The sequence below is a fragment of the Camellia sinensis genome, chromosome 8 (genome assembly GCF_055761805.1).
Source record: "Camellia sinensis isolate YWXY chromosome 8, ASM5576180v1, whole genome shotgun sequence".
Classification (NCBI taxonomy): Eukaryota; Viridiplantae; Streptophyta; class Magnoliopsida; order Ericales; family Theaceae; genus Camellia; species Camellia sinensis.
Window position 1 is genome coordinate 64,882,325 of NC_138968.1, and position 18,794 is coordinate 64,901,118.

At 32.9% G+C, this 18,794-nt stretch overlaps 3 protein-coding genes across 3 annotated transcripts; all 3 read left to right on the plus strand.

Moving 5' to 3' along the window:
• Window positions 1-1,255: 1,255 nt before the first annotated feature.
• On the plus strand, window positions 1,256-2,152 carry LOC145797804 (uncharacterized). Its single transcript, XM_082885226.1, has one exon. It carries the CDS (start codon window positions 1,256-1,258, stop codon window positions 2,150-2,152), a length of 897 nt encoding a protein of 298 aa, XP_082741352.1.
• Window positions 2,153-2,193: 41 nt separating this feature from the next.
• LOC114280775 (uncharacterized) lies at window positions 2,194-4,818 on the plus strand. The gene is made up of 5 exons (XM_082885227.1): window positions 2,194-2,545; window positions 2,656-3,427; window positions 3,503-3,808; window positions 3,891-3,978; window positions 4,081-4,818. Exons 1-5 carry the CDS (start codon window positions 2,194-2,196, stop codon window positions 4,816-4,818), a joined length of 2,256 nt encoding a protein of 751 aa, XP_082741353.1.
• A 1,817-nt stretch (window positions 4,819-6,635) lies between these two features.
• LOC145796565 (uncharacterized) lies at window positions 6,636-8,688 on the plus strand. Its single transcript, XM_082881782.1, has 4 exons — window positions 6,636-7,344; window positions 7,420-7,524; window positions 7,630-8,006; window positions 8,468-8,688. Coding segments are annotated over exons 1-4 (540 nt in total). The 5' UTR covers window positions 6,636-7,287; the 3' UTR covers window positions 8,469-8,688.
• Window positions 8,689-18,794: the final 10,106 nt, after the last annotated feature.

Below are 18,794 nucleotides of genomic sequence, written 5' to 3' on the forward strand. Positions count from 1 at the left end.
TTTTCTAATTTTTTGTTTAAAAAAAAAATTATCTCAGCATTTATTAATTTCTCTTAACCCATAAGACTTTTTGACTTCTCTCATAATTACTGCAGTACCTTTTCCAAAACAAATAATTTGTATTTTAAAACAAATATAAATATCTTTATCTATGTCTATCTATAACCCACAAGACTTTTTGATTTCTCTCATAATTACTGCAGTATCTTTTCCAAAACAAATAATTTGTATATTAAAAAAAAATTAAAACAAATATAGATATCTATATCTATATCTATCTATTTATTTATATCTATCTCTAACCCATAAGTTTTGTGGGAGCTCCAATATCCTTATCTAAATTTCCTGATTTTTTGATTTTTTTTTAAAAATAAAACCTTAGTATTTATTAACTTCTCCCAACCCTCAAGCTTTACCCTCATAATAACGCATTAATGCATTAAGAACAAGCATAAAAAAATTCCTTGAAAAGTCCAACACATATGAATTCCTTGAAAAGTCCCAACACATATGATTATTATCCCTCATAATAACACTTTAATGCATTAAGAACAAATATAAAAAAAATTCCTTAAAAAGTCCAACACATATGATTATTATCAAAATATTAAACTTTAATATAATATAAAAAAAGAAGATATTTAATTCCTTGGAAAGTCCAACACATATGATTATTATCAAAATATTAAACTTTAATATAATATAAAAAAGAAGATATTTAATTCATTGGAAAGTCCAGCACATATGATTGTTATCAAAATATTAAACTTTAATATAATATAAAAATAAAAAAAGAAGACATTTAAAAAAAAAAGACATTTAAAAATCACAATTCACATATATAGATAATTGTAAATACAACCCGTGCATAGCACGGGTGATATGCTATCTATATCTATACTATATATTAAGCAAAAGGGGGTTTTTAGCCTCAAGCTTTGTGGGAGCTCCAATCTCCCAATCTAAATTTTCTGATTTTTTGATTTAAAAAAAAATCTTAGCATTTATTAATTTCTCCCAAGTCTTACCCTCATAATAACACTTTAATGCATTAAAAACAAGCATAAAAAAATTCTTTGAAAAGTCCAACACATATGTTATATACTTGGAGAACTAAGGAAAGATTAGAGATAGACAACGTAATATGATTTTCTTTCTATGATACACATTGTGCATTCCTAAATGGAATAGGTTAATAGTACACATGATGCGTTTTATGACATAAAAAAACTTGATCTTTTATTTGTGATCAGACATGAACAAGAGTTGGATTGCATTGGGTAAGACACCTGATGGAAGGATGAGTCAGCCATTTATTGATGGGGTGACATCATTTATCAAATTTGCAATGGCAGTTGTTGACCAGGAAGGTAAAATTCTGTGCCCATGTTTGAACTGTGTGAACTATTATTCCCAAAATCTTCGAAATGTGCAAATTCATTTGCTTCAATATGGGATTATGCAAACGTACACTATTTGGCATGAGCACGGGAAACCACGTGTATCAAATGAGGCTCATCATGAAATGGCAATTGATGAAGATGAGGTTTTAGGTGGTATTGATGCCTTAGTGGAAGATCGAATAAGAGGAGAACCCAATGATGCACCCCAGAATGAGGAACTACAAACGTTTGATAAACTATTGAATGATGCCAAACGTGAGGTGTACTTAGGTTGCACAAACTACACTCTGTTGAAGTTTGTCATCGAGCTGCTTAATATGAAGGTAACAAACCACTGGAGCAATAAGTCGGTTAACACACTATTGGAGTTTTTAACAAAACTTTTACCAAAAGATAATTTGGTTCCAAAGTCATTTTATGAAGCTAAGAAAATACTTCGTGATTTGGGCTTGTCATATGAGTTAATTGATGCTTGTATAAATGATTGTGTACTCTTTTCGAAGGAAAATGCAAGGTTAGATAAATGTCCAAAATGTAAGGCATCCAGATACAAGATCAATCGTGGAAGGGGTAAGAAGATTCCCCATAAGGTGTTGCGGTACTTCCTATTAACACCAAGGTTGAAAAGATTGTACATGTCAAGAAAGACTGCTGAGGACATGAGATGGCACAAGGAGAAACGTATAGATGACGGAGTATTGAGACATCCTACCAACATCCTCAGTTTGCCCTGGAGCCTCGAAATGTGAGGCTAGGGTTGGCTGTTGATGGATTCAATCCTTTCGGGAACATGAGCAACTCGTATAGTTTATGGCCTGTAGTACTCATTCCTTATAACTTGCCACCTTGGTTGGTTATGAAAGATCCCTTTCTTATGATGTCACTACTTATTCCTGGAGAATCACAACCAGGGATCGATATTGATGTCTACATGAGACCTCTGGTGGATGAGTTGAATGAGTTGTGGAAAAATGGTGCATTATCTTACGATGCCGTAACTGGTGAGTCTTTCCAGATGCGTGCAGCTTTGATGTGGACTATACACGATTGGCCCGCATTTGGTGACATATCTGGGTGGAGAACAAAGGGTCATTATTCTTGCTACACTTGCAATGATGAACCATATTTTCAATCCTTGAAAGGTAAGACTGCATACACTAACCATCGATGCTACTTGCCTCAAAACCACCCCGAAAGGCGAAAGAGTAAGGCTTACAATGGTAAGCATGAGAAGCGAAAGAGATCTTTAAAGTTACCAGTGGAAAAGATATTAGAGCAATGGACAGAGTGACAGGTGTCACATATGGGAAGCATCCAAAAAATAAGAAAAGACTCCGTCAGGCACCAAATTGGACAAAGGTAAGCATCTTGTATGAGTTACTATACTGGAAGAAACAGAAGGTTCGACACAACATTGATGTTATGCACGTCGAGAAGAATTTTAGTGAAAATACCTTTGGAACTATGTTAGGCATTGATGGAAAGAACAAAGACACCGACAAAGCACAGATGGACTTGGAAAATATGGGTATAAGGAAAGAGTTGTGGTTAACACGTCGTCCTGATGGAACTTATGTCACACCTAGGGCAATCTTTTCATTGACCCCTGAAGAGAGGGAGGGTTTCTTTGAATTCTTGAAATCAGTGAAGTATCCAGATGGCTATGCTGCAAACATATCAAGATCAGTGAATGCGAGAAATGGTAAATTAACAGGCTTGAAAAGTCATGACTGCCATGTACTCATACAACGGATTCTTCCAATTGGGATGCGCGGTTTCGTAGACAAAGAGATTAGTAAAACACTATTTGAGTTAGGTAGCTTTTTCCAGGATTTGTGCTCAAGGACACTGCGTCATAATGAACTTGAGAAATTAGAGGAACGTATAGTACACATATTATGCAAGCTTGAAAAGATCTTTCCTCCAGCCTTCTTTGATATGATGGTTCACTTGGCCGTTCACTTGCCGCGTGAGGCTATTCTTGGAGGACCGGTGCAATATCGATGGATGTACCGGATTGAAAGGTAATTGTTAAATAGAAAGGTTCGTAATTATATGTTGCATGTGTAACCTTGCTCTTAACTAATTCTCTTTTCAAGGTTTCTCGGAGCTTTAAAAAAGTTTGTTACAAACCGAGCTCGACCAGAAGGTTCAATCGCAGAGGCTTACATTGTCAAAGAGTGCATTACTTTTTGTTCAATGTATGTTGATGGGATCGAAACAGTGAATAATCGACCCGAACGAAATCAAGATTGTGGCGAACGTCGCAAAAGGTTAACTGTATTCACAGAAACTGCCCGTCCTATTGGCCTAATCACAAGGGATGCTGATATGTCACAAGAATATCGTGATATGGCTCATTGGTTCTTGTTGAACAATAGCCCCGAGATAGAGAAGTATCTAGAGTATGTTTTTCATTTAAATATGTGTATTCTTAGCTTTGTTAATGTAGTTAGCAGTGCATAATAATCACATTCTTTTGAGTAGGATACACAAAAATCTATTAAGGATTCCATCTGACCAAGGCATAACCCGTATACAACAACAAAAGTTTCCCAAGTGGTTCAAAGAGCGGGTAAGGCATTTTCAATTTAAGACATGATTAAAAATTTGTATAAGATTTGATCATTTATTAATTTATTTTTACTATCTTAATGTACGTTATATGTGAATGTAGATAAATATATTGAGAGAAGAAAAGTCACCAGAAGCAACCAATGATTTATGGTCATTAGCAAATGGCCCAAATTTGCTAGTAAAAGAGTACTCAGGTTGCATAATCAATGGCGTACGGTTTCGTACAAGAGAAGTAGACAATCGCCGTAAGAGTCAGAATAGTGGTGTGCTTACGAAAGGGGATCATGAGGGAGTGACGCATGAATTTTATGGTCACTTGTGCAATGTTTGGGAATTGGAGTACATGTGTCATAACAAAGTTGTATTGTTCCAGTGTGAATGGTACAACACAGGAAACACAGGTCGAAGTAGAACATTGCGAACCGATGATTATTGCACAAGTATTGATGTCACAAGTCGGTGGTATCAACATGACCCTTTCATCTTGCCTAGCCAGGCTAAGCAAGTCTTTTACCTAAATGATACCAAATGGGGACAACCTTGGCAAGTCGTTCAACGAGTGCAACATAAGGGTGTCTTTGATGTACCAGAGGTAGGTGACGGAGAATCATTACATGAACCAGAAAAAAATGATGTGTTCCAACAAGAAAATATTACCAATGTTGTTCCAATTGACATCGGCCCTAATGTTCAATGTTATAGAGATGGTGTTGAAGCAGAAGTTGTTACAAGGGTTAGGTCATCTGATGAAACAATGATAGAGAATAGAGCTGACAAACAAAATGAAGAGTGTGACGAACCTGATGTGGATTACGATATGGATCTTGATGTAGACTAGGATTTGTAGTTATTTTGCACTTTCTATATGAACATTGTTCTTAATTAATGTATTTGAATTTCAGTTGTGGGGTTCATCGACTGTTATGTAGGTTTATCATTGATTGGTCATATTGTGTGTCTGATGGCTTTGTAATTAATTTGTTCTATGATAAGTAAATGGTAAAAACAAAAATCATCCATATCACTCTAGCCATATTTCAATGATTTAGAGCCTATATGACATATCCACTTGTTGAGATTGTTGTTGCTCTATGCTTTATGTATAGAAATATATAATTATCTTTTCTTTACATCTAATGTTCAATTATGCGTATCCACCAAAAAAATGTTCAATTATGCTTTATAGTTGGGCAAAATGGATGCTACAAAAAAGCAATTGACCAAACCAAGTACCGCAACTAAGAAGGTAACAAACTATGAGAAACAAAGAATGAAGAATATTAATAAAAACCATGAGAGAATGAATGCTCTAGTAGTGAAGAATATAACAACTTGTTTGAAGGCTACGGTTCAACATAAGAAATTGAGGAAGGACAAACAAATACCAATTGAGGAAAATGACGATGATTATCGACCGTCAGAGGCTGAAGATGGCAGTGACACTGAATCCTATGATTCGTTTGAGCATGAGGTACAATACATTTATGCATTGTGAAATATATTCTTTCTTGTTACCTTCAATTCATACACACATAGACATGTATATCTTTGTACATATATTCATATTTTATTATGTTATTCATCTGTTAGAGATACCATCGAGAGCCCGTTCACAATCTCATCATGAGGCATTGACCCACGCATTAGAAGAGGGGGATACCTCTTCACGTCCTGAGGTGACTAGCAATCCGCCACCACCTCTCAATGTGGAGCCTCAACTTGAGGTGACTGCTGGTAATACTATTAGTAAGACACACTCTTTATTTACATTGATTTGAGATCTTAATTAAATTTGTTCACATACTATTTCAATATTATGGCTTCACAATATCAGCTGCTAAGCGTGCTTGTGGCCCGACTCGAGGCAAAGAGGTTCAAGGCCTTGTTGATAGAGATGGAAAGCTTAGCGTGCCTATCCCTCCAGAATTTCGTGCACCGGTAACGGACTATGCCTCAAAACTAGCCTCAAAGATTGGTGTAGAAGTGCGAACTCGTTTACCAGATCCAAGTGTTCGTAGGTGGAAGTATGTTGATGCCTCCGTTAAGGAAGCGATGTTTCAACGCTTGAATGTAAGTTCGTTGTCTTCTTATAGGAGATTTTACTCATTTTTATAATAGGTTAGAAATCTTAATTATTTATTGTAATTATTTTATTTTTTATAAGAATTATCTATGACTTATCTATTTTTTGCAGGATCAATTTGATTTACAAGGAGACCATGTTGATATAGAGAAGGCAATGAACACAAAATTTGGTCGGAGATTGAGTAACCATACCTATAGGTTGCACAAACAATTCATGGAGCTGAAGGAGGCTAAAGGGGACGAGTACGCAAGAAACCACCCACCGAAGAATGTCGATCCTACCAAGTGGATAGATCTTATTGATAAAAAGTGGAACACTAAAGAATTTCTTGTAACATTTTCATCTTTTTTATTATATTAGCGAAGAAAGAATTTGATTAGAATAGGGAGAGATTCTAAAACAACTAGAAAGAACACAATCAATTTGCTGTGAAATTCCATATGTATTCTTTTCCCTTTATCTTCTAGGCATGTAAGTGGAACATAATAAAAACCAAATAAGTGGAAAAATGAGAAAAGGAAACTATTAAACATGGATTGGAAGGCTCGCATAATAGGAGATTAATTTATGGTTCCTTAAAGTGCATCTTTCACATCATAGAATAAAGAACTAAGATTTCAGTTTCTATGATTGTATTAATTTTCTGGTTGTTCTTGGGTTTGGTCTGAAGTTTCATGATAATGGTAAGCAACTAGCTAAGTAACTAATATAGGGTATTGAGACAGAACTTTAGATTTGATAGAGTTGCGGAAGAAAGAAAGGGTTATGAGTTTGGTATCAGTAATTGTTCCATATCTTGTGAAATGTAAATGGATTTTTTCACAATCTATCTTGCCCATGCATATATACCACCTATTTGTGAACGGTGTAAACTACTCGTTTTTCTTTTTTCACCCAGAAAAACCATCTTATGATGAAATCTCAATAAGTCCTCTAATCTATTTTTCACAGAATTGAATGAAACTAGTGAATAATTTGAAATATCTTTTAAGTTGAAATGATATATAGGAAAATGATAGAGAGGAACAATGCAATTTCTTTATTATCAACCATTAAATTTGTTTTACTAGTGATACATTTCATTGTTATATTGGTTCATTATTCCTTACAGGAACAATCAAAAGCCAACATATTTGTCTTACTAATGATACATTTCATTGTTATATTGGTCATTCTTCCTTATAGGAACAATCAAAGGCCAACATCGTGAACAGAGAAAGGATGTATACAAAACATAGGTGTGGTTCTAGGTCAATCCCTGTTAGAGTAGAAAAACTGGTACGTATCCTTGCACTTTCAGAATTATATTAGATTCTTATCTTTATTTATTGAATATTTGGTCTATCGAATTAGGCACGAGAAAAGAAGATGCTACCTGATCTAGCAGAGTTGTACAAGCAAACTCACTATAATGAGAAAACACATGAGTGGATCTCATCTCAAGCTCAGTGTAATTATGTGAGTATATATTGCAATTTTTATTAACAAAATTTTAGAATACTATTTGTTGTAATCTTATTTAATTTTCTAATAATTATTTAATTTTTTTTTTATATTTGATAGGAAAATATGATACAGACACAGGCTGATCACCTCTCACAGTCGGGATCAACCCATTTGACTGCAGAAGAGCTATCAATCAAAGTCCTAAAGCCAAGGTCTGGCTATGTGAAGGGACTTGGCATGAGACCTTCATCCTCTATTAGGAGAGCCACTACCATATATGCTGAAACAAATGATTACGTGAAGCGCCTTGAGATGCAAATAGAGACACAAAAGGAACAAATACAAATGAAGAATAATAAAATAGAAGATCTTGAAGAGGGTAAGAAGAAGCAAGGGGAGATAATGGCTGATGTTGTCAACTTTTTGAGGACCAAAGGATTCACTGGACACTTTGGAAGTGGAGGGAACTCATCCACAAGTGGACATACTTCTTGGTAAAGTATATTAACTTTAATATAACAAATTTTATAAAAGAATACATGTTTGAAGAATTAGGAAGTAATGGAAACATGCATATGGCATCCAATTTGTATAGGTGCACATGATGTATAAATTGTGAATTAGTCTAAAAAATATATATTTTTTTTTCTATACTTAAAGCTTGAAAAAAGGCTGTTGAAATGCTAAATTATCACACAATTACAGATTTGTACAAGAACCAATAGAAACACCTTAGGAGGGACCAATATAAGTTGTATAAACTTACGGCACATTAATGGGATGCACCATTTGTGAATTAGCCTTAAAATTAATTTTTTGTTCTCATAATCTAAAAAAAGTCTGTTACAGGGATAAATTGTATAATTGATTTAATTGTAAATTGATGAGTTACTAATGTTTTTAATCTTTTGTATAATTGATTTATTACTAAAACTTTTAATTTATTTTTTTGCAGATTGGATTAGGGTGGCATTTTTGACGTGCAACAATGATGTAATTTGTTTGAATGTTCATTTTTGTTTGATAAGGATACACATACAGTTACACTAGTTATTGTTGGATTTTTGGTGGAATTGAACAAGTTATAACTTTTGGATATTTTGTGGATATTTCACTATTTTATTATATCAGGATGAAATTATTTGTAATGATGAATGTATATTTTCATTTTGTTAATTCGTAAATGTATTGATAACAGGTTAGGTTAAGTTGTGATGGAATTGTTATATTCAACAGGTTTCAACATGAACAGGGTCATATTTGTTGAACTACAATTTAGATTTTGATAAAATAGGTATATAATGTGGAAACAAATATTATGAAATTATTGACAAAATTTTTCATCCCTAAAGAAGGTTTTTTTGTCTCTTGTTTGGCTTAGGTGGATGATTAATTTTGTCATAAATTCTTTATTTCGTCGCTAAATGAATTTGTCATGACAAAAAATATTGTCACATTTTGTCACTATTACCCTCAATGTGTGACGAATTTTTTTTGACATTATTTCATCATTTTTAATGATGAATTTGTTTTTATCTCTATTGGTAGTTTCTTTGACAAAAAATTTTCATCTTCGTTTATATTAAACGTGACAAAATTATTTTGTCTCCATTTCTTATATTTATGACAAAATACTTTTGTCTCTAATTTCTCCTTTAATGACAAAATATTTTGTCACTAATTACTTATAAGTATGTTCCCAACAGAGTGTATTGGAGACAAAAAAAATTCGTCACAAATTTATCATTTTTAATGATGAATTTGTTTTTGTCTCTATTGGTAGCTTCTTTGACAAAATTTTTTTGTCTTCGTTTATATTAAACGTGACAAAATTATTTCGTCTCTATTTCTTATATTTATGACAAAATACTTTTGTCTCTAATTTCTTTTTTAATGACAAAATATTTTGTCACTAATTACTTGCAAGTATGTTCCCAACAGAGTGTATTGGAAACAAAAAAATTTGTCACAAATTTATCATTTTTAATGATGAACTTGTTTTTGTCTCTATTGGTAGCTTCTTTGACAAAAAATTTTCGTCTTTGTTTTTATTAAACGTGACAAAATTATTTCGTCTCTATTTCTTATATTTATGACGAAATACTTTTGTCTCTAATTTCTTCTTTAATGACAAAATATTTTGTCGCTAATTACTTACAAGTATGTTCCCAACAAAGTGTATTGGAGACAAAAAAAATTCGTCACAAATTTATCATTTTCAATGACGAATTTTTTTTTCGTCTCTAAGACCCTTTAGCGACAACCCTTTGGAGACAAAATGGGTGACGAAAAATGTTCGTCGTAATTAGTTTGGGTGACGAAATATATACATTTTGGGACAAATTTGTTTCGTCTTTAAATCCCAAATTTGTTGTAGTGCCTTTTCGCCTTGATCTTTGTTGTCACTTTTATCTTCATCAGATTCTGATTTATCATCCCAAGTGATGGCGAGGGCTTTCTTCTTCTTCAAACGAGTGGGGCATTCTGAAGCAAAGTGGCCAAATCCTTGGCATTCATAGCATTGGACTCTTTCAGAGCTCCCTTGTATCTTTCATTTCTCCTTCTTGGCTATAGAATTAATTTTGAGTTTATCTTTGCCTTTAGATTTATGAGTATGAGTAGATTCCAAAAGTTTAGGATTCTTTTTCAGAAAAGATTTTTTAAATTTTTTTATAAAAGCATCTGTAATCTTGGAATCTATCGCACAATTCTCATCAGAATCCTCTTCAACTCTATGAGTACTACTATAAGCAATAGTATCTTTTTGTTTCTTTTTGAAATTCCTATGTGCCTCATAAGTTTGGAGATTTCCAACCAAATGATCTAGCTTGAGGTTATCAACATCTTGAGCCTCCTCAATAGCCGTAACTTTTGGTTGGAACCGATCGGGCAAGGATCTCAAAATTTTTCCCACAACTTTGGATTCTAGTATTTTTTCACCTAAATTGAAGCTGGAATTTATAATGTCACTCAACTTCGCATAAAATTCATCAAAGGTCTCACTATCTTTCATTGAAAGGTTTTCGAAACTAGATGTGAGCCTTTGAAGTTTTGAGCGTTTCACAGAAGGAGTGCCCTCATGAATAGTTTGTAAGATATCCCAAGCCTCTTTTGCGACTTCACAATTACAAATACGACTAAACTCTTCAAGTGTGACAGCGCAAAAGAGAGAATTGACAGCTTTACTGTTCCAGCTACTATTTTGGTAATCAATTGTGTCTTACTTATCGATTGGTTTGGGAAAGGTTACTCCATCAACGGTAATCGTCGGTTCAGTCCACCAATACATAACAGATTGCCAAACTTTTTCATCAATAGATTTTAAAAACGATCTCATCCGAGCTTTCCAAAACGAATAATTGGATCCGTCAAGTAGGGGTGGTCGAACCATAGAATTTCCCTCACGAATTGAATCCATTATCACAAATCAAACAAGATCTCGCTCAAAAGTTTTAAAAAACAAAAGAGTGACCCGCTCTGATACCAATTGAAAAATCTAGAAATCCCCTAGATGTTGATTTGTGATTATGTATCAATTTAAAGCAATAAAACAATCTCAATCAAACAATCAAGACAAATCGACACAACAATTTTAACGTGAAAAAATCACAATTGGAGCACCTTAAATTGTGATAAAAAAAATCACGGGCAACAGCCACAAAACAATCCACTAAGAAGATATAAAGGAATTACACAGGTATACTCTCAATTACCTAGCGAATCCACGCCCGAATTGAACCAACCCCTATGTGCCTCTTCTAACCCCGTCTTCACCTCGGAATTGTCTTGACGATGAGCCACTCCAGAATCCACCAAAGTTTCAGGCTCGAATTCTTCAGAATCCACCGAAGAACAACTATCTTTTTTGTATAGAACAAACAAATAATCCTCTGATGTATACTTTTTAAACCGTGAGTTGAATACTCAATCAAAACATCAAAGAAAACTAGCAAAATATCCCCAGATATAAACCCAAGAAGAAGATCTGGAGAAGTTTTCCTAGATTTGGAGCAACTTGCGAATTTATAGAATCTGGAATCGCGAGGTCCACTTGAGCGTGGGAATTGACGCTCGAGCGGGGACACTATATGACGTGTTCCAAACCAGGATGTACGCTCGAGCGGGGATTTTGACGCTCGAGCTTGAAAACACGGATCACAGTATTTTTGCAAACTCACCCAACTTCTGGAACTCAGCATTCTCCGCTCGAGCGGGGGAATGGACGCTCGAGCGGGGAGGCAACTTTGAATGCATTTTTGCATTTTGCTTCGGGGGCGCTGCCCCTTGACCCCGCAAGCTGACCGGGCAGCTCGACCCTCGTCATAATCAGCGAAGTGGCAATCTTGAAAGCATTAATATCACAAACTTCTCTGCAAGGCACAATTCGGGTTGGATTCGCATCTAAAAACTCATAGCCTCACTGAAATAAAAAATACGAAAACAAATACAACTAAAAGGAGTTTTGTCAAACGGGATTGCCAAGAATAAAAACCTAACATAAGCTACTGTTGTTGCATTCAACCAAACCCCCTATAAGTTCACTTATGTCTCCGTTAATTTGATTTTCGAATAAATCTAAAGTTCTCAAGTTGCAGAGGTTTCCCCATGGGATATCATAAACAAAGGTCTTCATATAACTACTACAAAGATATAGATGCAAAAGGGAACTTATATTAAGGCCAAGTTTGGGAACACCCCAAAAAGCCAAAAAGTCAAAAAGTTACTCAAAAAGTTAAAAAGTTATCACTATTCACCAAAAGTCAACAATTACGGCTGCACAACTCCCAATTCTAATTTTCCCCTACAAATCAATTTTTACAATTTTTTATTACACATTTTTCCATAAAAAGTCAAAAAGTTAACCCAAACATTCATATTTTCAACCTCAACTTTTTAGTCTAAAAAGACAAAAAGTACACTTATTTAGGACACCCCAAACAACCATTGAGGTATTGAAGAGTTGAAATTGTTATCAGAGATATCAAGGACGGAAAGGGAAGTGAAATTGATGTTTGGTACAGAGTGAGGCAAGTTGTGAAGTTCACAACCTTGCAATCTCAATTACGACAGAGAAGGAAGCATATTAAGAGCTTGCAGCCAATTAGTACTTGCCAAAGTGAGGTTCACATTTCCAAGATTAAGATATTTTAGAGAACATAGACCAACAAGCTAGTTTAAATCGGAAACCCAACTTGAAAGCCCAAGGAGATCAAGGTGGCGCAAATTTGATAGGTTTCCAAGATGAGGAGGAATCATTCCACCAAAAGATGCATTAGAGAGATCGAGGTAGCTCAACTTTTCAAGTGAACCTAAGAAGTTAGGGATTGCAATCCCTTGGAAATCATTCATGCTTAGGTCCAAATAATTCAAATATTTCAAGTTGAGCAAGGAGGAACTTACCTCACCACCCAAACAAGATGAGTTGGTTGTAGGTGCATAACCAATTTTTTTGTCATAACAATCACCGAGGTTTCCAAGGTCCAGCGCTACAACATTGCTAGTCTGGTTGCTGCAACCTACGTCCATCCACGTACAACAATCAATGCCTACCCAAGAAGAAGAGAGTAGACCAGAAGGATCTGTGAGACCTTTTTTGAATTCAACATGTGCTTTCCTTTCAATCTCTATGCAACTGGGTTTGGAATTGCTTGAGTTGGAACTGAATCTACTGGCTTCAAGGGAAACAAACATAAAAAACAAAGGAAGGAAAAGAACAAGTTGAAAACAACTGTTGGCCATGCTTACCATGATACAACTCCAAGTTTTGTCAAACACAAACGTATTATATATGCAGTGATGTGGGAAATATAGGATGTTTCATGAAATCTACCAGTCAGCAACAAACTATTTGTCCTTTAAAATTCAAAAAGTATATGTGCATATAAAAGTTTATTATTATTTTTTTATAATTATTATTTTTTGACTCCACTGTCAATAAAAGTTTTCTGAATTTTTTCATTCACACCACCAAGTCTAATCTTTTGAAAAGATGAAAAAGAGTCAATTTATTGGCTTATTTAGATTAGATCATCTCTATATTTTTTAAAAATTTTTTTTACAATAAATAAATAAAATTATTTTTCAAAATAGACCTAAAAATAATAATAATGTTTGATAATCCGAATTTTCATAACCCGAATGACTTGAATGTCTCAAAACGATATCATTTTGGAGATAAAACGATATCGTTTTGACACATTCAAACTATTCAGTCACATAAATTCGAGTTATCGAGTATTTTTCTAAAAATCAAGTTAAAAAAAATATATATATATATTTTTCTAAAAATAATAAGTCATTTGCAGTCAATTCAGGCAATGGCAGTGTCAGGTTGACCCTTTTTTCTTCAGTGAAATAATATGTTGGTTGATTATTTTTCCAAATTGAAAGTTGATCCATATATTCACGCATGAGGCAAATTTTTTTTGGGTTGAGGGGTTGGTACGTTTCTATGATTTAAATTTGAATTAATTACTTGAAAGTTTTATTTATAAATGTTATTTAAAATTTTTTACATCAATAAGTTCTATTTAATAAAATTGAAAATATTATCAGTTTTTTTTTTTAATTTTTAAAACTAAAAATATTATTAATTTTACATAATAATGTTTCAGATAATTATTTCACTAATTGATAAAAAAAAACAAAGTATAAGATTAAACGTTTTTACCTTTCTACTTATTGCTTTAATTCAACTATCGAATAAAATCGAGAATATTAACAGTTTTTTTTCAGTTTTAAAACTGAGAATATTATTAGTTTTTTTTTTTTCTTAGATTTGTACATCAATGTTCCATTATCATATTCCTTTATAAACACAAAATTTTCAGTTTTGCACCAAAAAAAATTCATTTTTTTCAAAAAAAAAAAAAAAAATTGCACATAATTTTTTTTTTTTCAATTTACAAGTTGATATTTTAAAGTTTTAGAAATCAAAATAAATGTCAAATCATCATGTTTCTTTATAGATAATCATAAATGGTGAACAATAATTATTTAAAGGACAATTCCAACTACTAAAAATTTAATGAGATTTGAAGGTCCAAAAAATCTTAGTTAGGACTTAGTGGATAAATTTATAGATTAGGACTTGTGTGTAAATGCCCCCTTTAAATTATTTACTTAGTAAGATTCTTTATATTTATAATTCATAAAAAAAATTACGTTTATCCTTTTTATTCTTTAAAAAAAATAAATGGTCCATTGAAAAAATATAAAAGAATTTGAAAGAGTCGTGAGGCCTATCTTAAGTCTCATTTTGATGATTTGAACTATTTATTTTTTAGAGAATTTTCAATGTACTATCAATAAAAATAATAATATCTATCTGATAACTATAACATTTTTATTTTATTGTATTTATCTCTAAAAAATAGATATTTTATTGTTTTAAATGTTTTCAAAATAAAAATATTACGATTATCTGATCAAAATATTTTTTTGTTTTATAGATAATACATATTGAGAATTTTACAAAATAAAAAATTCAAATTATTAAAATAAAATCCACAATAAATCCCAATCCTATAAACTTCTCATATTCTCTTATATTAAGAGGGTGTTTGAAATTATTTAAATAAATATATTTTTAATTTTTTACGAAAAAATATATAAATAATATGATAAAAAAAAGTAAAAAATTAAAAAAGTACAATTTTATGAAAAACAATTCCCAGGGATTCAGGGATACTGCTGCGAGGGGGCTCACAACAGTTATTGTTGTGAACCGAAACGACGTCGTTTCATCAAGTATGCACATTCAATTAAATAAATTAAAAAAAAAGGTTGGCCATTAGGGGGCTTGAACCCAAATATGCTGGGAAAGGAAGAGCGTCTTCAACAACTGTGCTACTTGGTCTCCTCAATAATATTTTAGACATATATTATATTTATTACAATCTGTATTTCAGCATAGAAAAAAAAATTTACAATATGCTTTTACTACAATATGTATTCCAGCAGATTTTTTTTTTTTTTACAATATGCTATTACTCCAATCTATATTCCAGCATAAAAAAATATTTACAATCTGCTATTACTACAACCTGTATTCCTGCACAAAAAAAATTTACAATCTACAACCACAATAAAGCTTATAAAATATTTTTAAAAAAATTATTTCTGTCTTCAAAAAAAAAAAAAAAAAATTCCAATCTTCACAATTTGATGTTGTTATGTATCAAACACAAAATAAAATCCTTTCCACTGTTATTGTATTTTATTTTATTTGTGTTTGATACATAATAGAGCATCAAAAATTCCAATCTTCAAAATAAATCTTTTCCACTGTTATTGTGTTTTATTTTATTTTGTGTTTGATACATAACAACAGCAAATTGTGAAGATTGGAAATTTTTTTTTTTGAAAAAGACGGAAATGATTTTTTTAAAAATATTTTATAAGTTTTATTGTGGTTGTAGATTGTAAAATTTTTTTAATGCAAAAATACAAGTTGTAGTAATAGCAGATTGTAAATATTTTTTTATGCTGGAACATAGATTGGAGTAATAGCAGATTGTAATTTTTTTTTTATGCTGGAATACAGATTGTAGTATAAGCAGATCGTAATTTTTTTTTACGCTGGAATACACATTGTAATAAATACAATATATGTCCAAAATACCAAGTAGCATAGTGGTTGAAGATGCTTCTTTCTCTCCCACACTACAAGAAATGTCACTTTTGGCTACCAAAATATTGGTCGCCAAAAGTGACTTATTTAGCCGCCAAAATGAATTAGCGACGAAAACTTTTCGTCGCTAAGCTCGTCGCCTTTACCCTGTCGGCGATAGTATTGGCGACTAAAATCTGTTTGGTCGCCGAAAGTGTAGACATTTGGCTACTAAATTGGCTTTAGTCGGCAAAAGGTACGTTTCCCCTACTAAAATAATTGGTCGCCAATAATCAGCATTTGGCTACGACTTTGATTTTAGTCGGCAAAATATAGTTTCTGCCACTAAATAATTGGTCGCGGAATTAGGATTTTTGGCTACCAATCTGTGGTGGTCGGGGAAGGTTCACTTTTAGCTACTAAATAATTGGTCGCCGAAAGTGCACATTTGGCTACTACTTTGAGTTTAGTCGGCAAAAGGTCTGTTTCTGCCACTAAAGTATTAGTCACTAAAAGTGCTACCATAATTTAAGAATAACTATTATAGACCAAACATTTTTGTCACCAATAGAATACATATTTTTAGTGACTAAGTAATTTTTGTCATTGTTACTTTTGCCCACTAAAAGTTTTGTAGCCAAAAGCCTGCTTACATTCACATCTTCATTTTTTGCCACCAAACATTTTAGCAGCCAAATGATACCATATTTTTTCCGTGACTAAAAAATTTAGTAGCCAATACTTTCTTTATCTCTTTCTCAATTGTTTTAGCTACTAATTATTTGGTCGCAAAAAATTAATGGGTTATGTTTTTGCTACTAAATTCTTAGTCACCAAAACATTTGATTACATATTTACCTACCAAAATATTTGGTGGCCAAATACGTTACACATTTTTTTTTTAATTAAAAGATTTGGTGCACCTGTATCCATTATTAATCAGCATTCCTGTATCCATCAACAGTAAATATGTTATGAAGCATTCAACAACAATTACACACATTTCAGTTCTAACCATCCAAAAAATTAATATTGAACATCCAATTATATATATATATATATATTACAAATTTCATAAGAACCAAGTCTAAGCCCATGTCAATAATTTAATTTAATTCAATACATAATACTGGAATAACCAAATTCATTGTGCACCTACAACTTTTGTACCACAACAAAAATTATATTATGTACTGCCACAAAACTATTATGTACCACGTGCTATGTTAATTGCTACCAACAAATTTTTTTTTACAAACCACTATATATACGGATAGAGATATGAAAAAAATGCCCTCCCGTACTTGTCAACAAAAACATATCCACAATTGTATGTCCAAAAACATCTGCAAGAAAGGGGGAAAAAATCATTAGTTCGGTGCGTGTAATGTCACTTCTGGACGACATATATATATCGTAATAATTTCAAACATTAAAAGACAAGGACAGTGATATCTATTAACTAATGCAAGACATCCAAACATGAACCCATCATGAGTTCTTGTTTTAGCTTTTTTATCTCTAAATCTATCGAAGTAAATTTTAGTACTTAAATGTGAAAGTAAATTGTGTAGGTATTATGAAATTACCAAAATTTTGGGTGTACTTACCATTTCATCCAAAAATTATTTGTTATAAAAATGTAAGAAAACCCATCATTACAGTTTGTCTGGTATCCATAAAACTCACTATGGTTATGCTTTTGTGACCTCCACGAAGCTTCCAGTTACGTTAGTTCAGTGTTTTTCTGACCTCCACGGATGGAAATTAATATGGTCTTCTTCTTCGTAAAAGATTCTAATTTTCTCGATATACTCATTGAAATTTTGGAAACACTTTCCTTAAAGAATAAACTAATTAGTGGGTTTATAGATGTATATATGCTTCTGTTTGTGAATGAGTAATGCCTTGGGTTCTTTAAAGGCTTATGGGGACAAGCTATATAAGATTATGCTTAACTATTCTTCCATTACACCATCTAATTTTGATACGTACCTTCAATACTTAGCTTCTTTAGTCCTAAGTTCCCTATTCTGTTGCTGAGGAATTATCCTCCCATCAGCCAAATCTTGAGGCCATGTTATGTATATGAACTATCTATTGTTCAACTGTTGCACATTTTGTAGGGGTGATAGTTAAACTTATCAAATACACAATTGCGCCTAAACCTTAGCTGAACTTTACAAATCCTTTGTTCCAATTTCCAAAGGACTAGGTCAACAGGATATATCATTCGTCACATTTAGTTCTTGTCCTACTTACGTATTGTGGACACCTACATGTCACATTTATCACCGAGAAGCTTCCTATTACGGAAAAATAGTGGCTCGGGGGCTGTTTTGCATTTTCGCCCCCCGAACCCCTTTTTTCGACAAAGTTTATGACATTTTCAACTCTAATTCCCAAAGTAGGTGTCCTATTTATGTACCGTCTGTCCGTAGATGTCACATTTATCACCGGGAAGCTTCTCGTTACAAGAAAATAAAATTTCGGGGGCTACTTTGCATTTTCGCCCCCCGAACCCCTTTTTTTGACTAAGTTTATGACATTTTCAACTCTAATTCCTAACGTAGGCGTGCTATTTACGTACCGTCTGTCCCTACATGTCACATTTATCACCGGGAAGCTTCCCGTTATGGGAAAACAGTGTTTTGGGGGATGCTTTGCATTT